This window comes from Phaenicophaeus curvirostris, chromosome 6, assembly GCF_032191515.1.
Source record: "Phaenicophaeus curvirostris isolate KB17595 chromosome 6, BPBGC_Pcur_1.0, whole genome shotgun sequence".
Classification (NCBI taxonomy): domain Eukaryota; kingdom Metazoa; phylum Chordata; class Aves; order Cuculiformes; family Cuculidae; genus Phaenicophaeus; species Phaenicophaeus curvirostris.
Window position 1 is genome coordinate 11,685,070 of NC_091397.1, and position 19,473 is coordinate 11,704,542.

The window sequence follows — 19,473 nt, forward strand, 5'->3', positions numbered from 1 at the left end:
ACCCCTCCGAGCATCCTCCCTCCCCAGCAGCCCCCCATCCCTCCGAGCATACTCCCCCCCTCCAAGCACCTTCCCCCCGAGCATCCTCTCCACCCCTCTGAGTACTCCTACGCATTTGAGCATCTTCCTCCCCTCCAAGCATCCACCCACCTCTCTGAGCATTGTCCCCACCTCCGAGCATCCCCCCTACTCCTCCGAGCAAGCCTCCACTCCTCTGAGCACCCCCACCCCTCTGGGCATCTTTCCCCCTCTAAGCATCTCCTCTACCCCTCCGAGCATCCCCCACCCCTCTGAGCATTCTCCCTACCTCTGAGCATCCCCTCCTACCCCTCTGAGCATTCCCCCTACCCTTCTGAGCATCCTCCTCTCCTCTGAGCACCCTCCCCGCCTCCGAGCATCCTTCCCCACTCTGAGTATCCCCCCTCTGAGCATCCCCTCTCTGAGCATCCCCCCGACGCCTCCGAGCATCATTCCTCCTCCGAGCATCCTTCCCCCGGCCCCGCCTCCCCCCCGCCCCGCTCCGGGCGGGCAGCTCTGGGCTCTCGCGAGAGGGCCGAGCTCTCTCCCCTTTCCGGCGGCGTGCGGCGTGGCTGGGGCCGCCGCCATGGCGCTCTACAACTTTAAGAAGATCACGGTGGTGCCGTCCGCCAAGGTACGGGCGCCGCTCTCCCCGCCCCGTCTCGCCGGCCAGGCAGCCCCTCGTGCCGCTCCCGGGACGGCGCTGCCGGCGTGGCCTCCCCCCCCACCGCCGGATCCATGGACTCGCCCCGGGGGGTTGTTGGGCCCGCGGCCTGTACCATGTAGGGAAGCGGGGGGCGGAAAAGGGGGTCGAGTCACTTGTGGAAATGACAGGGTGGGGGCGGCGGATGGCTGGAAAGCTGGGAAGGGCCTGGGGGTGCTGGCTGGCAGCCGTGAGCCAGCGGTGGCCCAGGTGGTCAAGAAGGCCAATGGCATCTTGGCTTGTGTCAGAAACGGCGTGACCAGCAGGTCCAGGGAGGTTATTCTCCCTCTGTACTCGGCACTGGTGAGACCACTCCTGGAATCCTGTGTTCAGTTCTGGGCCCCTCACCACAAGAAGGATGTTGAGGCTCTGGAGCGAGTCCAGAGAAGAGCAACGAAGCTGGTGAGGGGGCTGGAGAACAGGCCTTATGAGGAGCGGCTGAGGGAACTGTGGTTGTTTAGCCTAGTGAGAAAGAGACTGAGGGGAGACCTTATCACTGTCTACAACTGCCTGAAAGGGGGTGGTAGAGAAGTGGATGTTGGGCTCTTCTCCCAAGTAACAAGTGACAGAATATGAGGAAATAGCCTCCCGAGGAGGCTCAGATTAGATACCAGGAAAAATTTCTTCACCAAGAGTTATCACTTATTGGAACAGGCTGCTCAGGCAAGTCGTTGAGTCACCGTCCCTGGAGGTATTTAAAAGACAGATAGATGAGGTGCTCAGGGATACAGTTTAGTAGTGGATAGGTACAGTTGGACTTGATGGTCTTGAGGGTCTTTTCCAACCAAAGGATTCTGTGAAAACCAGAGAAGGGATGGGCAACCTGCTCGTTGTTACCTGGAGATGGGAATGCATGGTTCAGGGGGTTTATCCTAAAACGCGTGGCAAACCATGGGTGGCATGGATGTGCTTGGCTGATCTGCATGCATGTCTGCCGAACAAAACTCACGGCTTTATAAGAACATGGCAATTTGTGTAGTTAATAATGATTTCCTTTTTGTAGGACTTCATAGATTTGACATTGTCAAAGACTCAACGGAAGACTCCAACTGTCATCCATAAACATTATCAGATCCATCGAATTCGACATTTTTATATGCGAAAAGTCAAATATACTCAACAAAATTACCACGACAGACTCAGTCAGATCTTAACAGATTTCCCCAAATTAGATGTAAGTTTATGGTTGTTTGATCATAAAGGAATTTTGCTTTCATGGTATCAGAAATATTTCTTCAGCTTGGTGTTAGTCAAGTTCATTTTGGGCCAAGTGACATCTTGCTGATTCACCGCGTAGATGATTCTGACTGATTCCTGGTAGGTTTTACTGAGAGTATTTTTAGGCAAACTTGTCTGTTCCTACGAAGAAAAGAAGTCTAAACAGCCCATGAACAGGCTTTGAAGGAATGGGGTTAACAAGATTTTAACTGATAAGCTATGTTTGCCAGGAATTGCTGTGAATGGAAAGAAAGTAAGTGTGGGGTTTTTAAGTATGTTGTGTCTACTTATTTATTTTTTTTGTATGTGTATGTAAATTGTGCTTATGATTAGTCTTGCCAAGAAAATATTTGAAGGAGGTGAGAAATATCCAAATATGTCACATGGCTTCCCACCTTCAGTTTTTCAGAAGTGATTTTGACAACATAAACATTGTTCTTGGCCCCATGAAGGACAATGTTGGAAACAGACTCTGGCAAGATACACATAGTCTTGATTTCCCAACAATTGCAGCTCGAGTCACATGTCCAGTGAAGCTGTTAAATCGTTGACCTGTGACCATGTCTTTTCCTGGTGCTTGCATATCCAGTGCATATTGCTGAAAAGTTCCCACATATGTGTTGTCTTTTGTTTAACATCACTTCATGAAATTTCTACAAATAAATAGATAAGTAGACAAAATATTTTGTTTACAAGATTTGAACCAAAGATGCTGCTTCCTTGGAAAGCTGAAAGATTTATTTGGGCTTTGGAGAATCCCTTCTTATTCAGTCTTGTACAGAATCTAATGTAGCACTCAGGAAGAGAGAGGATTTAATATTGTTGCTATGTTTTTGGTATAGTATGAATTTGCTTTTAAAAACTACTTCTGCGGACCTGTTACAGTTTCTTACTTTAAAAAAATAAAGCTGTCAAAGTTGTAATACAAAGTGTTTTGTAAAGCAAAAGAGGGAATGGATACTGTATAAATGAGTCCAAGATGTATTTGCAGAAGAAATTCAAAGCAATAACGATTTATGCATTTAATGACCAAACAGATTATTTTTCTTATGTAAGATAGTAATGAAAACTGTTAGGCTAGTATTTTTATTTGTGTTGCTGTAGTGGAGAAGAAAATGGACTTACATAGTTGCTGAGAAATATTCATCTTAAAGAAGGAAAATATTAGGCTTAATGTTATTTTATGCTTTTGTTTTAGGATATTCATCCTTTTTATGCAGATTTGATGAATGTTCTCTATGACAAAGACCACTACAAGCTGGCATTGGGACAGATTAATATTGCCAAGAATCTGATTGACAAGTAAGGGCATAAATGCTTTTGGTTTTATACCTGCTTGGTTGGTTCTTGGCTGAACTCTCAATTCTTGTCTCCACAGTGTTGCTAAAGACTATGTGCGACTGATGAAATACGGTGATTCTCTTTACCGCTGCAAACAGCTGAAACGTGCTGCTCTGGGACGAATGTGCACAATTATCAAAAGACAGAAACAGAGCTTGGAATATTTGGAGCAAGGTTTGTGTTATAAACAAGCTAAAATAAGACATGTTAATGGGATGTAAAATTTATTCTTACACTTAATAACAGTTAAAAATGTCTTTGGTACAGAATGTAGGCACAGGAAACAGAAATAGTTTCAAAATCCCAAAATAATTGGAATTTATTAATTTGTTCTTTGGAAAGTCTTGAAATTTTGTGGTGTTACTAACGGTTATAAGACTTTTTTCTTTGCTTAAAAGTCACAGCCATGCTTTTATTTATCATTATTTTCACCAACATATATTTGAAAAACAGTGCTAAGCCTTTTCCAAACTTCACTTCTTACTTCAGACTTACTATTTGATCAGGTTATGTCGCCTTATGGGGTCATTATCTAGGTAGAAGACATGGGTCTTAATTATTTAAATATTTATTACATTTCTTATTTTGTTGTACATGGGTACTACTGGAGTTTACAAACTATTCTATGTTTTCAGAAATCAAATACAATATGAGAAAAGTTAATAAATTGCTTATAAACAATTCAGCATATGAATTTTTATTCCGTTTCAGTAAAACTTAAATGACCACAAATATCTAAAAAGTCTTTTTAACCTTTCAGTCCGACAGCATTTGTCTCGTTTGCCAACCATCGATCCCAATACACGAACTCTTCTGTTGTGTGGCTACCCGAATGTTGGAAAATCTAGCTTTATAAATAAGGTATGTGGGTTTTGTTTGTTTTGTTTCTTTTTCAAAAATACTGAGATACCATTTAATTTAAGTACAGAAACATTTAAACAATTTGATATCATTGTGGCAATGCCTGATGTGAACAGTAGCGAATTCAAATGTAGAAGCTGAGTGAAATTCCTGGAGGGATAAATGGAAAATAGCAATAGATTTCACTCTTAAAAATCATTATCTTTTCCAAAATAGCGTGTATCTCATTAACATATTTACCAATTGAGAAATACTTGCAGAGAAAACAGAATAACAATTTTTTAGCTTTTTCTGTAGCAAAGGAAGTATACTATGATTATGATGTACTGCTGACAGCATCAGGAAATTTTCAGTAAATATATGTGAATAAAACTTCTTTTAAGGTTACAAGAGCAGATGTAGAAGTGCAGCCTTATGCCTTTACCACAAAATCTCTCTTTGTGGGACATATGGATTATAAGTATCTGCGTTGGCAGGTAAGAACTGTTACAATTTTGTATTTTCTTTGAATAATTAACTGGTTATAGTCTGATCTGCAGTTTTGCGCTGTGGACTGCAGTTTTGTGTCCTGATGAGACACACTATGTCTGAGAGCTGCTGTGCAAGGCATAATGTGCCAGATGAGGGCAGTAATCTAAATCTGTTCTAAAAATGTACGTGTATGGGTGTGTTTTCAATTTGAGCGAAGAACAGAAATGTAATTACTGACTAAAGCCAGCTCACTTTTTATCTCTGTCAAATTCTGGGCCAGGTTGGCGCAGGGATTTCCCTGCTTATTGAGGCCTTGGAGTGTTGGTTATTCTGAAACCTCATCCGTCTCCCCTTACTCCATTCAATTTGGCTGAGTTTACAGCCTTATTTGTGACTGACAGGAACAAATATTGCTGTCTTAAAACCCCATGATATTGACGAGAACATCAACAAGTTCTAAAATAGCATATAATAGAATCACAGAATGGTTTGGGTTGGAAGGGACCTTAAAGATCATCCGTGGGCAGGGACACTTCCCACTAGACCAGGCTGCTCAGTTACATACATCAGTTACCCTGTGATAATGCCTGACTTAATTCTGTTAATTTTAGGTAGTAGATACTCCTGGTATTTTGGATCATCCTTTGGAAGACAGGAACACCATTGAGATGCAGGCTATAACTGCACTTGCACATCTTCGTGCTGCTGTGCTCTATGTGATGGATGTGTCTGAGCAATGTGGGCATAGCCTCGAGGAGCAAGTAGAGCTCTTCCGAAACATTAAACCATTGTTTGCTAACAAGGTAGGTTTGGTTTGTTTTATCAATAAACCACAGGTTTTTATAACATAATAAATTGAATTATGATTCTTTTTTTTTTTTTTTCATTCTAATAGCCACTTATAATTGTTGCAAACAAATGTGATGTGAAGAGGATTGCAGAACTTCCTGAAGAGAGTCAGGTTAGATTCCTCCCCTCTTTCTCTGTCTTCCAAATTTACAAAAACATTAGAGTCACAGAATTATAGAATGCTTTGGGTCAGAAGAGACTGTAAAGATCATCTCAAAGGGACACCTTCCACTAGACCAGGTTGTCCCGTCCATGATGGCTGTCATTTCTGTTGGGCGAAAACTTCTACATGATCATTTCTTTATCTGTGATTCTGTTTAGTAGTGTAATTGAAAGAAGCCTTCCAGGTCTTGATCTCTATGTTTCTGAAGTACTGTCTAACATATATCCTTAGCTGAATATCATAAATGCCAGACAGAGAAAGCAAGTCGTTAGTGGTTTCAGAAATCTCTGATGCTGTGAGAACTTTCAGTTATTGCTGTAGTTGGAAGTAAGATGGAATAGTCTTTTTTTCAATAATAACTTTAGTAAGAGTTCAGAGACCACGAGCACAAGACTGAGAGGTGTTACTGAACAGTTGCAGTAGGTCTCGCTGTGCAACACGTTGTGCTTATGGAAGGCTCGTTCTTCTGTGTCCACGAGCTCAAGAAGACATAGAATTCATGTTTCTCTTTTTCTTTCTTTGTTTTTTTTCTTATGGATCATACACAGGTGCCTTTTAGAATGTGGTTACTTGCTTATAAAAGAGATTAAATGGAGCTTTAGTTGTAAAATTTCTGTCATCATTAAGAAATACAATAAAGTAATATCAAGTTGCATATTGATATTGGATTAAGATTTCTGTTCTTAATATATCTGTATATTAAGAAATGGGTAGAGTGATCCTTCGGGATAATGTTTCTATTTCAGAAAATATTTGAAAGCTTTGAAGCAGAAGGATTTTCTGTGATAGAGACAAGTACTCTAACAGAAGAAGGTGTAATCCAAGTTAAAACAGAGGTAGGTCTATCTTTCTCTTAGTTTCATTCCAAATGAACAGCTAACATTTTGCCTCATTTGTATGAATTTAATCTCAGTTAAACTGTGTAAGAGTGATAAACTTTACGTATGTTAATCTTTATAGCCTGTTGAGCCTCAGTGGACTTGCAAATGGAAAATTATGTCTAACAGAAATCATAATTTAAAAAAAAAAGGGAGCTTTTTTGAGTCCTGCTGCTTTCTCTTATTGTCAGCTCATTGCACAAAAAAAAAAATAAAAAGGATTTTATACATCTTTCCATGATATGTTTTATGTAAAATAATTTAATGCTTTCTTCAGAGCTTGTGAGATAAGAGATTAGACAGAAGATGAGATGTGAAGGTAGATATTTGGAATCAAAAGTCTACTGTCTCACTTGCTCTACGAGGAAGGCTTCCTTCCTTACCTAATGTTTCCATGTGCACTTTCAGGCCTGTGACAGACTGCTGGCCCATCGCGTTGATACAAAAATGAAAGGAAATAAAGTGAATGAAGTGTTAAATAGATTACATTTGGCCATGCCAACCAAAAGAGATAACAAGGTAGGCTACATGTTTACACTTCCTGGTGTCTTTCCCAGTACTTCTTATGTGTGATAAAAATTCTTTCATCTTAACTTCTGAACAGATTAATGTGGTGAAATTTGCGTACTTTTTATCTCTAACTGCCTTTGCTGCTGTGGCACTCAGCTTGGGATTTTGTGTTCCTTAGAAATACATTACTCTGCAGTGATATTTATAGCATTATGCAAACATCTATTCAAACATGTTTTCCCCTTCTTTATTGGGGTGGGTTTTTGTCTTCATTTCAGGAGCGGCTGCCTTTTATACCCGAGGGAGTAGTACCACGTAAGAAACGCATGGAAGTAGACACACCCAGGAGGAAATTGGTAAGTGGCATCTCTTAATTAGGAAATCAGCAGATGGATTTTAAATTTGCTATATTAACCCATAGATTTTAAATTAGATGGTATATAAAGGCATTTGTGTCTCTGCAGGAGAGAGATATTGAAATCGAAATGGGAGATGATTATGTTTTGGATCTTCAGAGTAAGTATTTTATTATAAGAATTAGTGTTACTATTAAGCAGTAAAGTTTGGTTATTTCAGTCTTAAGGGAGAATACCTAAACCTGATTCATCTCAACTAAGTACCAGTGCCACCATTTTATTGTATGCTGTCCTTTACTTCTGTTCCAGAACTGGTGATTTTCAGCGACCGTTCCTTGTTTCGTAATGTCACTCAATTCTTCCCACTTTTATTAGAGTCACAGACATATAATGACTGGTCTGATGATTCGACTGTTTTTTCCCTTCCATTTTATGTTGTACTACCTTGTTAATTCTTGATGCTGTCTTTGTTAAGCAAAGTATCAGTGTAAGAGAGACCGTGTATTCTGTTTCAGCTGGATATCTGTTGCTTATTATGGCTTGGCAGTGCATCCTGTCATTGTTGAACAATATTTAGCAGTAGAAAGGAGATCAGAAGTATTTGTGAATATGTCAGAGATGCTACCAAATTCTTGCCTCTTTGGGATATGGCACTTTTATTTTAACTGTGATCTGAGTGTTGTTTTCTGTCATTGAACATTCTTTGGAATTACTTTTGTCTATTAACTTTGTCCTGTTTTTAAGAATACTGGGACTTAATGAATTCATCTGAAAAATATGATAAGATACCAGAGATATGGGAAGGTCATAATATACTTGACTACATTGATCCAGATATAATGAAAGTAAGTTTTCCATTTTTCTTTTTACACTGTTCTTGCCTCTTTATCCCTTTATTTGATTAGTGTAAATTACTGTATTTGTTGATTAGAAACAGTATGTCATGAGAACATGTTATTTAGCACTGTCTGCACTTGCCGTGGGAAAAGACACTGTTTTCTGAATCACCAAGGACAGACTTCAGAAGAATGGAAAATTGCTCTATGTTGTCAGAATGATGGTGATCTTATCTTTTCTGTCCTAAAACATGAGATTTGCAGAAGTTATATTTCTTCATTCTTTGCCTGCAGCCAGAAGGAATGTTTCTAAAAGTTTATGTATTATTAATAATATGCACTTCACTCATCGAATTTATGTCTACCGGAATATGATGTTAAAGGAAACAGATTGAATTCTCAATTTATAACATTTTTCTTTAATAACAAGTGCTGCTCTTGTTTCTTGCTGATTGTTATGGAGAAGTAATGGGTGTGGACTGTGGAGTCTGGTGGTTATGCAGTTGGGTTCATCTGAATTTCTCTGGTGTTTCAGACTCGTGCAAGATGTAGAAAGGGAAGGTTTTTTTCAAGAGTGTGTTTCCAGAAACGCCACAGCTAGCACAGTTCACAGTAGAGTACATCTGCATTCATGCAGTGGGCAGCTTTGGGGCAGTCATGCAAATACACCCAAATTGTAAAGCAGTATGATCAAGTAAGACTGCGTAGTAGTGTACCTCATAGGTTCACAGTAATCTGTATTGTCAGCTGTGTTAAGTGTGGCTGGAGGGGTCATTATCAAGGAATATGGTTCCTGCTTTGAAGGGTCTGGATGCTGTCAGGGCCTGGGGCCATGCAAAAATGTAATGTTAAGGATAGTAGGTCAAAGATGTTATGAGAATCTTCATTTCATCTCTTCAAAATATAAGAAACTGGAAGAATTGGAGAAAGAAGAGGAGCTGAGAGAAGCTGCTGGAGAATATGACAGTGAACCAGAAAGTGAAGATGAAGAAATGATGGAAATCCGACAGCTGGCAAAGCAGATCCGAGAAAAGAAGAAACTGAAAATCCTGCAGTCAAAGGAAAAAGATACTCGAGGTCCGAGAATGCCTAGAACAGCTAAAAAGGCAAGTATAGAACATATTCTGTAGTAAAATATGATATATAATAACTTAATGCAAAACACAAAACAATATCAGGCAGCAGAACTGATTGTTTTTTCCCACGTTTGGCCCTCTCTCTTGGTGCTTGCTTCCTTCAGTGGTCCTGGGAGTTCTGGTCACTATGTAGCTGCAGAGGTCGAAACAAATGAGTGATAGTTGCCCTTTTTGGTTTGTGTCACGCAAGTGATTCTTTTGTAAAATTTCAGATATATTGCAGAAGAATTTTTTAAGAATACAGTTTAGCTTGTTTCATTGGATTGCTGAGTTGGGTTTTTTTAATCAATGTTTTAAATGCAAAGAATTAGGAGAATTTACTTAATTTACTTAAGTTTTGTATCATTTTGATTTTATGGAGCTCTTCCTGTGCTGGAAAAGATTGTATATATTTCATGTGGAAGCTAGGTATCACACTTCCTAATGTCAAAATCTCTGTGACTGGTCCAGGACGATTGCAGAATAACAAACTGGTAACTAGACATTTTGAGAAAATGAATCTTGCTAGTTTTGCCCCCTCTACTCCTTATCGTCCTCAAAGTGTGTGCCTACTGGGAAAGAAGGAAACGTTTCTGACTGAAGTACCTCTTTTGGCACCTTCCTCCCAAAAAGGCAAACTTTGGTGAGTGCTGGAACATTGCAGTCCTATGAAGAAGGACTTATGGGCGAAGAGAATTATGTTGCAATAAGGGAAATGTGAAGTTATGACTTTCGTTATCTGTGGGGTGTGCCAAAGGAAAGTAGTGCATATAATGGGTTTATGGTGGCATTTTAAGAAAAAAAATGAGATAAAACCTTTCTTAACTGTCTTTTTTCAGGTCCAGCGGAAGGTGCTAGAGAAGGAAATGACTGATCTTGGACTTGACATGACTAATAAAGATGATGTAAGTTTTTGCTAATGAAAACCCATATTTATCTAAAAGAGATCAATTTCATTACATGCTTAATTTCTTTGAGCTCATATGAAATACATACTATAGATGGCATAATAGAGTGGTGGGATCTATTAAGGAGAAAATTGGAAACTGAGTTGAGGCAGTTGATACTGGCATTTATGAGCAATGTGCTCAAAACATGTTGGGTGGGCTGAAAAACATGAAACTAACATTTATCAGTACATATGTTTATGTACTGCTTTCTATTAGAACTCTTTTGGAATTTGTGTAGGATTCAAGAATGAAGTTTTGGCTAAGTGTACCTAATATTCAAGTCTGCCTTGTTGGATGAGACACTACTGTGTCAGAAATAGTAATAACAACAGGTCAGGCTTATCTTTTTACAGTTCATTAATTCTGTGAATTGTAATTGAATTTTTTGAGGGCAGCCGGCATCTTTAGATGTAGGGCAGCTAAAGTACTTCAAATATAAATTTGCCTTTGGGATACATTCCATTTTATCAGATTTTTTTTTTTAAATGCCATATTGTACAGCAAATCCAGCAGTATTATGGCTATCTAGATGCTGAGACCTCAAATTCTTTCACTAAACAAGGAGCTAGGAAACAAGGAATATCAACACCACACATCTGAAGTTAGTGTTACGCTTCTTAGAGCTGAGGTGACATGCCATGTTGATGCAGGAGCGATCTCAGTGAGAAAGAGTTTAATACGTATGATGTAGGAAAAATAAATCTTAATGTCTGATATTCTTTAGGGCTTTGTCCTGTAATCAGGATATGAATCAGAGTGAGTTTCTTCATTGCTATTTTGCTATTGCTTCAGTATTGCTGTTCATTAGTTGTCTGTGTCTTTATATCCATTACTTATGAATCTACTCAGAGAAAAAACAGAACACTGGAGATAATAGTTGTGAAAAGAACACATGAATGTTTACTGAATTTGAATATTAATGTAGGACAGAAGGCAGTGGCCAGCAGTTGACAAGGCCTTTGTGTTATATTGGAATAACCAATGCAATGTATCCAAGCAGTCCACTTCCTGTTTTTTCATATTTATCTAATTAGAAATGGAGCATGTCTGAGCTGATAGTTTCTGGGTTTCCTAATTAAAATGATGTTTTGAATTTCAGGCACATTATGTAAGAAGGTCCCGCAGCGTTACAAGGAAACGTAAGCGTGATGAGTCTGAAACCCCTAAATCTGTGGCACGCAGTCGCAGCTCCTCTCGCACACCACGGGATGTTTCTGGTCTTCGTGATGAAAAGGTTTGTTGAAGTTATTTACCTTTGTAGCAATTAAAACAGCATGATTGAACTTAAACCAGCTTCTGGGCAACTTCATACTAGGCTGGTTATGTTTGTCCAGAGTTCATCTTTCTTCTCTTTGCAGCTGCATCATCTGTTCTTTTGAATTCTCTTTACTTCAAAAACGCCTGTCTAGTTCATTCTTACTAACAAACCATAATGGTGCAGACTAAGAAAGTACATTTTCCATTTTTTTCTAAATGCAAGTATAAACGAAGAGTTCTACAAACTGTGGAGTTGCACCTCTAATAATTTAAGAATTTCAGGGATAGAGTAATCATATTGTTAGTGTATGGGAAAATTATAGTTTTGCTAAGGATTAGTGTCATTTGCGATGATACTGTTGTAGAGTTGCAGATGGTGGCACATGTTGGGTGTTTGTTAATGTCCTTGTTAAAATCACCTCACTTAAGTGTTTTTTTAAAAGGTAAAGTGAGTTACATGAGTTATTGAGGAATTCACTCTGCATGATTGTTTGCTTTTAAATAGATGGTGAAGAAGGTCAAGACTATGGCAAAGAAAGCTCAAAAGAAAATGAATCGCCTGGGCAGGAAAGGAGAGGCGGATAGACACATATTTGACCTGAGACCGAAACATCTGCTGACTGGAAAGAGAAAATCTGGTAAAACACAGAGAAGATAAGCATTCTTTTGAATTAAAACTGATGAGAAGTAAGTTTATTAAAACTGATTTCTTGTCCTGTCTTCCTTTTTAGTAATACAGAGTGTTTAAAAAGTAGGTGGTTTGTGTTAGTGGTTGGAATACTTGAAGCTCAGAGAAGGAAAGTTGTAATACTTTGATCTTGCAGCTCCAAGTAATACTATGAGAAATTAGTCAGTACCAGTGGGAGCTGTGAGCCCCCCATGCTGGCTCATGACCAGCTTTTCATCCACCAGTACCCCCAACTTCTTCTGCGCAGTGTTGCTCTCAATCCCTTCATCCCCCAGCCTGTATTGAAAGTGGGGGCTCCCCTGACCCAGCATCCTTAGTTGGTCAAAAACAAGGTAGGAATTACCTATAGGCTGGTAAAATTATGCATTATAAATGTGTTGTCTGAACAATATATTTAAAATGCACAGTTTAAAGATTAAACTGGGATCTAATGAAATATGCATGTTAAAAAAAACCCAGCCATCCACACAACCCCCCAAAACAGTATGAAGAATTCCTTAATTATTATCATTTTAAAACTGTCTTTAAATACAACAGGGTAAGAAGAATGTTCAGGTGTCAAGTTTTAGCATATAGGAGCATTATGTTTAAATCCATATTGTTTCCCTCATCTACCCCATGTAATAATTCAGCATTAAAAACACTACTGCTGCAAGGAAGTTCAATGGCAAGAGAGACTAATGTCAAAATGCTTAAAGGACTTGGGAAAAAAACATTCAGCAAAACTTGGCCTTCTGCTTCTTTATGCACATTATTTCTACTAAAAGGATCTGCTTTGTCAGCATTTGCTCCAAGCTGGCCCTAGGATCTAGGAAAGCAGAGCATTGTTAAAATAAATTTATGCCCTGCTACCCCCAATCACATTGCTTCAGTGATGGTTAATAAGCAGGGTGTTGTTTATAGTGCAGTAATGACAGAGATTATTCTTCATGTGGCTCAAAGTCTGAAAAGAAAACAGGCAATAGTTTTAGGTTAGGTATTTTAATCATACTCTTATCTTTTATTTAAAAGTACTCCAAGTAGTTGAAAAGTACACTGATACATGACTTGAGTAACATGGCTGATGCACTGAGTTACATTGCATTACTGTTCCTCCACACTATTACTTGCTTCTCTAAAATGCATCAAATCAGGTCAACATACAACAAACAACAAACTTGGCTCTAAAACCTCTCCCTGTTGAAACACTAGAGATTCTGTCACATAGAAGCTTCAGTGCTGTAGTCACAACTGGGGTGAGAAACATGTTAACCATTGGAAAAATATAGTTTTGCCTTGAAACCAGACACAGATTACCTTACATCCATGGTTTACATGCAAGGACAAGTGGCATAAACAACATCCTGGCATCATCAAGACCCCTCTGCGAAAAGTTAAGAGAAAACACCCAAAAGAGTAGTCTGCTAACAAAAGAAATTACAGTAAAGTGCTTTTGGGGGGGGAAGAAAGAACATCCCCAAAATCCTTAATTCAAACCGAGATACCCTTCATTATTTGTCTTAATAAAAAGAGCCTTCCCTTTTACTCTCATTGCAGGCAACTGGCTGCAAAATCAGAAATGATTAACTCTTGCACACTGATGCAATTTCTCATTAACTGAAATCAAGACCTAGTGCAAGCCTATAAATTGTCCATCTAGAATTTTGAAGTTCAAGGGGTTGAGTTCTCTGTGAATGAGTTACAGTAGATGTTGCAGGAAAAAAGACAAAAAGGCTTGCATCAAGCTGCATTTGTTTTCTGGAGGACGGAGAAGAGTCATTGAATACATATCCCTTCTCCAAAGACAGGCCACTTCCTCTATTAGACTGGCACCGTTTACAGCTGGGGTAGCACCCCCACCCTGCTTTGTTTTGTTAAGAGACGCCCAGGACTCTGCCATCCACTAACTAGAGGAGTGTGGTGAGGGGGGGAAAAAAAAACCAAACAGACAAACCCACCAATATTTATTATCTAAAGCCAAGACATATTGCAGCACTTCAGAGTGAAACAATCCACACTGACAATCCAATTACTTAAGCTTTTCAGTGTTTGGTTAATTACAGAGTACAGTAACTGCAGAGATTTGCTTTCTGCAATTACAATCATCCCAATTACTTTGAATTAATTTTTTTTTTCTTCGGGCTAGTAGTCTTCTCAACATCAACGCAAAACTCAAATTCTTTTGTAATCGCCATTTCAGAAGGCATAGTCATATGAAGTTGGGAATGCACCAGCTCTCCCGAATGAGCTGGACAGAAGGCACCCAAACTCCCCTGCAGCCTGTGTTATGCAAGGACGTAAGGGCAAACTGGGCACACAGGAGCTGAGGATCTTTCATATCACATGAAGTAACAGAGAAAGATAAACCCAGGTGGTTTTTTATGGTAGTGCTACCCATTTTACATGAGATTAAGCTTAACTCACCCAAGAGAAACAGGGCTGGGGAGAAAAGGAGGTGAAGAGAGAAGTAAAAACATCAGCTATAACCACCTCTGTATAAGGTTATTTGTTAAACATGTTCCAGGTAGATCCCTTTTCTGCACTGAAGTCACAAGTTACCACAGTGTTAATGACACAGCACATCACTGCTAGCTTTCAGCACCTTTTACCCCAGCTATTTACATTCTGTGTATTTTTTCATGATCAACAAATTTGTTCAAGTTAGATAAGTTATCCCACCACTTAAAAAGAAAGGTCTCTGCAATTAGTTTAAACCATGGAGTAATCTTAATTTCATTCTTGGAGGCTTTGTCTAAGAGCTGCTTCAGTTCTTTCTGTGTCACGTAGCAGTAGCTCTGGATCTCATTTGGATCAGGATTCAGCGTTACATCCTTCTGCACGAATAAGATATAGTCTATCTCATGTTCACCCCAGATCCCATCAGACTTGGCCTTGTAATGAATTCGTGTCAGATAGGAGATTTCTTCTGGAGTTACCTACAATGAAAACACTTGTCAGAATTGGTGCCAAACCAGAGTAACTGTACTGCTAGGAATTACAGAATAATTATCAGGTATTACCCTCTTCCTTAAAAATTATTTCCTCCCTAAGTGTACAATTGCAATGCACTGCTTCACAAGGAATTACTATGAAAAAATATTTTCATTGTACTTCGAAGATGTGAATTGCACAACATTTCTCTAGTCAGGCTCACTCTATTGAGTGGATTTCTTCTATACAGTAAGTTGTTAGATGTTTACCAGATCTTATGCACTTACTGCAGCACTGGTGAACACCAACACGCACCTGACCCTTACCTCCCAAGGAAAAGACTTGACAGCTACTTAAAGCGAAGGTCAGAATCACACACTGCCAGACCAGACCACGTGTAACCCTGATCTGTGCAAATGGCAGACCAGGTAACTAATTCCATGGACAACCTAACCATCGTGTTTCTTAGTAGCACACTGCTTCTCCCATGTCCAATGACACAAACGTTATTAAGTACACGATGTGGAAAGGGATTTCTACCATAAGCATAATTCAGGCAGCTTCATCTTGCTCTGTGTGCACTGCCAAACTGCCACCAGAAAAGAAGGAACCAGAAGCATGATGTGTAATTGCTCTGGAAGAAACACTGAGCACCCAGGCCACCCACTTCCCATATGAAACTTGGGATTGCAGAGGAACTTGTACATGGACAGCAGCTCACAGTGGTGCCCTCCAAGAGCTCCAGTTGTACAGAACACATACTGCGCTCTTCCATCGGCCTGGGAAGGCGGCACATTGCCCTCCCCTAGGCAGGACAGCCTGCCAGCTGGAAAACACGTAGGCAGCCGCAGTCAGACCTGAAGCAATGCAGTCCTTCATTACTGTGCAATTTATGCTTTGGCTCACATTTAATTTGCACACTGCAATATTCTAAAATCCCATTTCACAATATCAGCATTTGAAACTCTGGCATATAGATGAAGAAGTCTCAAATTCACCAAGTTCTCTACATCTGCCAGATGCAGTTAGGCTGTGAACTGGCAAACACTGGCAAGAATTCCTGCTTCTCCTTTATTCCTTTACCTGCTCCATGGGAATTCCAAACTCTGCTTTCAGTCGTCTCTGTGCTGCTCGCCGAACACCAATGGCATCATTTTCTTCCAGTTCTAGTGCATGGCTTAAAGGATGACTGCAACAAGTGTTGGTAAAGCAATCTGCAAGAAGTTTGTATTAGTATATTTCTGACACATACAAAACTTTGGTGGGGGGTGGAACCCAAACCCACCAAAAAAAAACCAAAAAAAAACCAGGGCAGTTATTCAACACATCATAACTTTATTTCTGTCTTGCAGAGAAGGAAGGTGGATACTTTCACCTCTTATTTTCCTTTGTAGTTGGGACTGGGATTTGCCTCTACCAAGTACTGCTTTGCAGGTTAGTGTCTGATATACACTGCATTTTCATAGCCGAAGCAGCATCGACTTAGGCAGCCAATTTATAAAGACCTTGTTTATCCCGCAAATGCTAATTAAAATTACTTCTGGGAGTTTATATGCAACAGAATATTGGAAATATTCCCAGAGCTTCAAAACCAGCTGACAGCAGGTAGAAGTAAATAAGCAGTTTATGCTTGTGTTTAAAGGACAGACCCACTATACTCCATTTCAAATATACTAAAAATTATGTGTTAGTTATGTAGAATAACTGTGACTGGCCAACCTTTAATCTGTAAAAATCAAGCTCAAAGGCATCTAAAATAGTATCAGATTACCTACAAACTACATTTGGGCATTTTGATTAGTTAGCAGTCAAGGAAAAAGTTACGCAACAATCTCTAAAGTGAAGATTGCCTTGGAAGGAATACAGATCTTTCTTCCTAAAGTTTAAGAGGGTTAGAAACTCTTGAATTTGTTTTTCATCTGTTTCGTTGCGAAACAGACAGCATTATGCTTCCTCCAATATGACTCCTGTATGCTATTCTTCTTTCATTGCACTTCTTATTTTATGCCTCCCAATTTGCATTTGATAGTAGTAGCTCAGGAATCTTCAAAAATCATGCACCATATAGTTTCGACACAGTCTCACCTCTTCCATACTTAAATATTGTTTGTTAAGACATGCACAGATACAAAACCACATAACCCAATGAAGGACAGTGCAACTGCTTCCCAGCAGTAGGGCTCTGCTACATGTCAACTATGTGTCTTTACTAGTGGAATGAGAACATTTTCCACAGCTACCATAGCAATTTCTTCAACTTGCAGCAGAGAAGGTAAACAACACACACTCTGCACTTGCATAGACAGGATGAAACATCAGGGAACAATCCTTTCTGCAGAACTATATAACAATAACCTATCGTTCCCATTACCTTACTCATTCACAAAAGTCAAGTATGTCTTGAACTTTTACAAGTATTTAGAAGCATCTCCTGTCCAAAGCAGGAAATTCTGAAACCCCAGAATGAGTTATACTGCAAGATTAGACTGGCATATTTTTAAAATATTGATTTAAATAAAACATTTTTATAAATACAGTGTGTTTCAGTACTAACCTGGAAATGTAATTTTTGCATTTGACCTCTGCTGCAGCAACAGTTTATTTTCTGTATTAAATAAGAAAACACTGAAAGCTCGGTGCAGTAAACCTGTAAATAAAAGAAACACAAAGGTTTATTTAACAGAGGAGGGAAAAAACACGAAGACAGTTTAAGTGCTTAGAACGACGTCATTTTTTGGTACTCTAATTTAGAATTCATATATGTTAAAACCAACAAGGATCTGATAAAAAAACCCTCAGGAGTTATTATTTAGGTTTCTCTGTCAGCTTATGCAAACATTATGAAATTAGAAAAGTGCTCAGAACAACAATGCAACATAACAGTTCTGGTAAACTCAGTCAGTTCTCCATTCAGAAGAAGCATATTCAGACAAGTTTCTAAGGAGGGCTCAACGTCCATAAATTTCCTATGAAAAAGAGATTACTGAAAAAATACTAAAAAACTGTATGGAATTTCAAGATGCTTCAGGAATTGTGAAAGTACAATGGGAAACAGGCTCCCTTAAGAACAGTACAATTACTGTTGTCTGAGTTTTTGTTATTCCTGGCTCTTCAGGAAGATGCTTCCCCTGAGTACAGAAAAGGAGGTCACAAAGCTACTGTGAGAGAGTCATGAATCTGAGCAACCTTACATAAAACCCACAATCAGTTAGAAGGACAGCAGTCACAAAAACTTTTCTATTAGCAGTATTTGAAATAGAACTCTGTGTGAACTACTTGAAAGTCCAAATCTCTTAACTCAGCAAAGAAGCAAGTGGCATACTTCAGAAACAGAAACAGGCATCTATAGTAGAAAAACACTACTATTTCACCATCAAAATGTGATGAGAAATATTTATCAAGACATACAGCATGCATCCACAATCACACATCTCTGTCCTCTGTTACTGCCTCCAACCATGTGTTTTTCTACACTGCACTATTTTTTAAGCTAGTTATTGTAAGTTGGGGAGGAGGGGGTGTGGGGAAATACTTGCTTTGATTTGATCAACACTAACATGAGATTAAGGCTTCAATTTAATTTTGACTATGTTTCTGAAAATATTCAACCAACTTACTGGTTCAATTAGAAGGTAAGGAAGCTATACCTTTATCAATGTTTTCATTCAAGTGACAGTTTTTCTTGGTATCTGCTCCAATCTTATTATCATTTTCATCGATCAGGATGCACATCTCTGCCAAGAGCTGCACCTGCTGCTCATCCAGGTGGTCTGTGTTTACCTCGGGCATTGTGATGGTAGCGTACGTTCTACTGAAAAAAGAACTCAAGGAGAAGAGGAATTCAGTAACTGCAGCACCAGTAAAGTTCTGTGCAGAGTATGACAAATAATCAAATGGCTACATTTCTGACACGGTGTAAATTGTGCACACCTATTACATTTTGAGGGTTTTACATGCTTTTCAATTTCTGAAACTTCATACCCACAACACCAAACATTGCAATGTGATGTGTAGGCACTTCAAAGATTTCCTTTTTGTTTCTCTGACACTCGATGCTGCAGGGCAGATGCGCGAAGTGTAACATTTGGATGGGCTGGTGGTATAGAATCATTAGGTTGGAAAAGACCTTTAAGATCATCAACTCCAACCATACCTGTCCACTACTAAATCGTATCCCCAAGCACCTCATGTATGCACCTTTTAAACACTTCCAGGGATGGTGACCCAACCACCACCAATCTAAGCTTCCCCTGACTCAGTTTAAGGCCATTTTCCCAAGTGACAGGACAACACCCACCTCTGTACAATCTCCTTTTAGGCACTTGTAGAGAGCATAGAACATAGAAGCA

The 19,473-nt window shown here is 39.3% G+C and overlaps 2 protein-coding genes across 2 annotated transcripts; one reads left to right on the plus strand and one right to left on the minus strand.

The window, feature by feature from the left end:
• Positions 1 to 538: 538 nt before the first annotated feature.
• GTPBP4 (GTP binding protein 4) lies at positions 539 to 12,232 on the plus strand. The gene is made up of 17 exons (XM_069859324.1): positions 539 to 652; positions 1,725 to 1,895; positions 3,138 to 3,241; positions 3,318 to 3,454; positions 4,041 to 4,141; positions 4,525 to 4,617; positions 5,224 to 5,415; positions 5,508 to 5,573; positions 6,371 to 6,460; positions 6,911 to 7,021; positions 7,291 to 7,368; positions 7,477 to 7,528; positions 8,113 to 8,213; positions 9,113 to 9,310; positions 10,159 to 10,224; positions 11,369 to 11,503; positions 12,032 to 12,232. Exons 1-17 carry the CDS (start codon positions 605 to 607, stop codon positions 12,182 to 12,184), a joined length of 1,896 nt encoding a protein of 631 aa, XP_069715425.1. The 5' UTR covers positions 539 to 604; the 3' UTR covers positions 12,185 to 12,232.
• Positions 12,233 to 13,651: 1,419 nt separating this feature from the next.
• Positions 13,652 to 18,962, minus strand: IDI1 (isopentenyl-diphosphate delta isomerase 1). The gene is made up of 4 exons (XM_069859331.1): positions 18,772 to 18,962; positions 17,679 to 17,771; positions 16,208 to 16,338; positions 13,652 to 15,129 (listed from the first exon to the last, which is right to left on the minus strand). Exons 1-4 carry the CDS (start codon positions 18,911 to 18,913, stop codon positions 14,812 to 14,814), a joined length of 684 nt encoding a protein of 227 aa, XP_069715432.1. The 5' UTR covers positions 18,914 to 18,962; the 3' UTR covers positions 13,652 to 14,811.
• Between the last annotated feature and the right edge of the window lie 511 nt (positions 18,963 to 19,473).

Bases quoted from the DNA above. Each gene is read 5' to 3' on its own strand.
- GTPBP4 (XM_069859324.1), top strand. From the start codon at position 605: ATGGCGCTCTACAACTTTAAGAAGATCACGGTGGTGCCGTCCGCCAAG. The intron at 5,416-5,507 runs GTAGGTTTGGTT...TCATTCTAATAG, and splicing joins AACCATTGTTTGCTAACAAG to CCACTTATAATTGTTGCAAA. The intron at 7,529-8,112 runs GTAAGTATTTTA...CCTGTTTTTAAG, and splicing joins TTATGTTTTGGATCTTCAGA to AATACTGGGACTTAATGAAT.
- IDI1 (XM_069859331.1), bottom strand. From the start codon at position 18,913: ATGCCCGAGGTAAACACAGACCACCTGGATGAGCAGCAGGTGCAGCTC. The intron at 16,339-17,678 runs GTTAGTACTGAA...AACTTCTTGCAG, and splicing joins TGCAAAAATTACATTTCCAG to ATTGCTTTACCAACACTTGT. The intron at 15,130-16,207 runs GTAAAGGAATAA...TTTTCATTGTAG, and splicing joins TTGGAATTCCCATGGAGCAG to GTAACTCCAGAAGAAATCTC.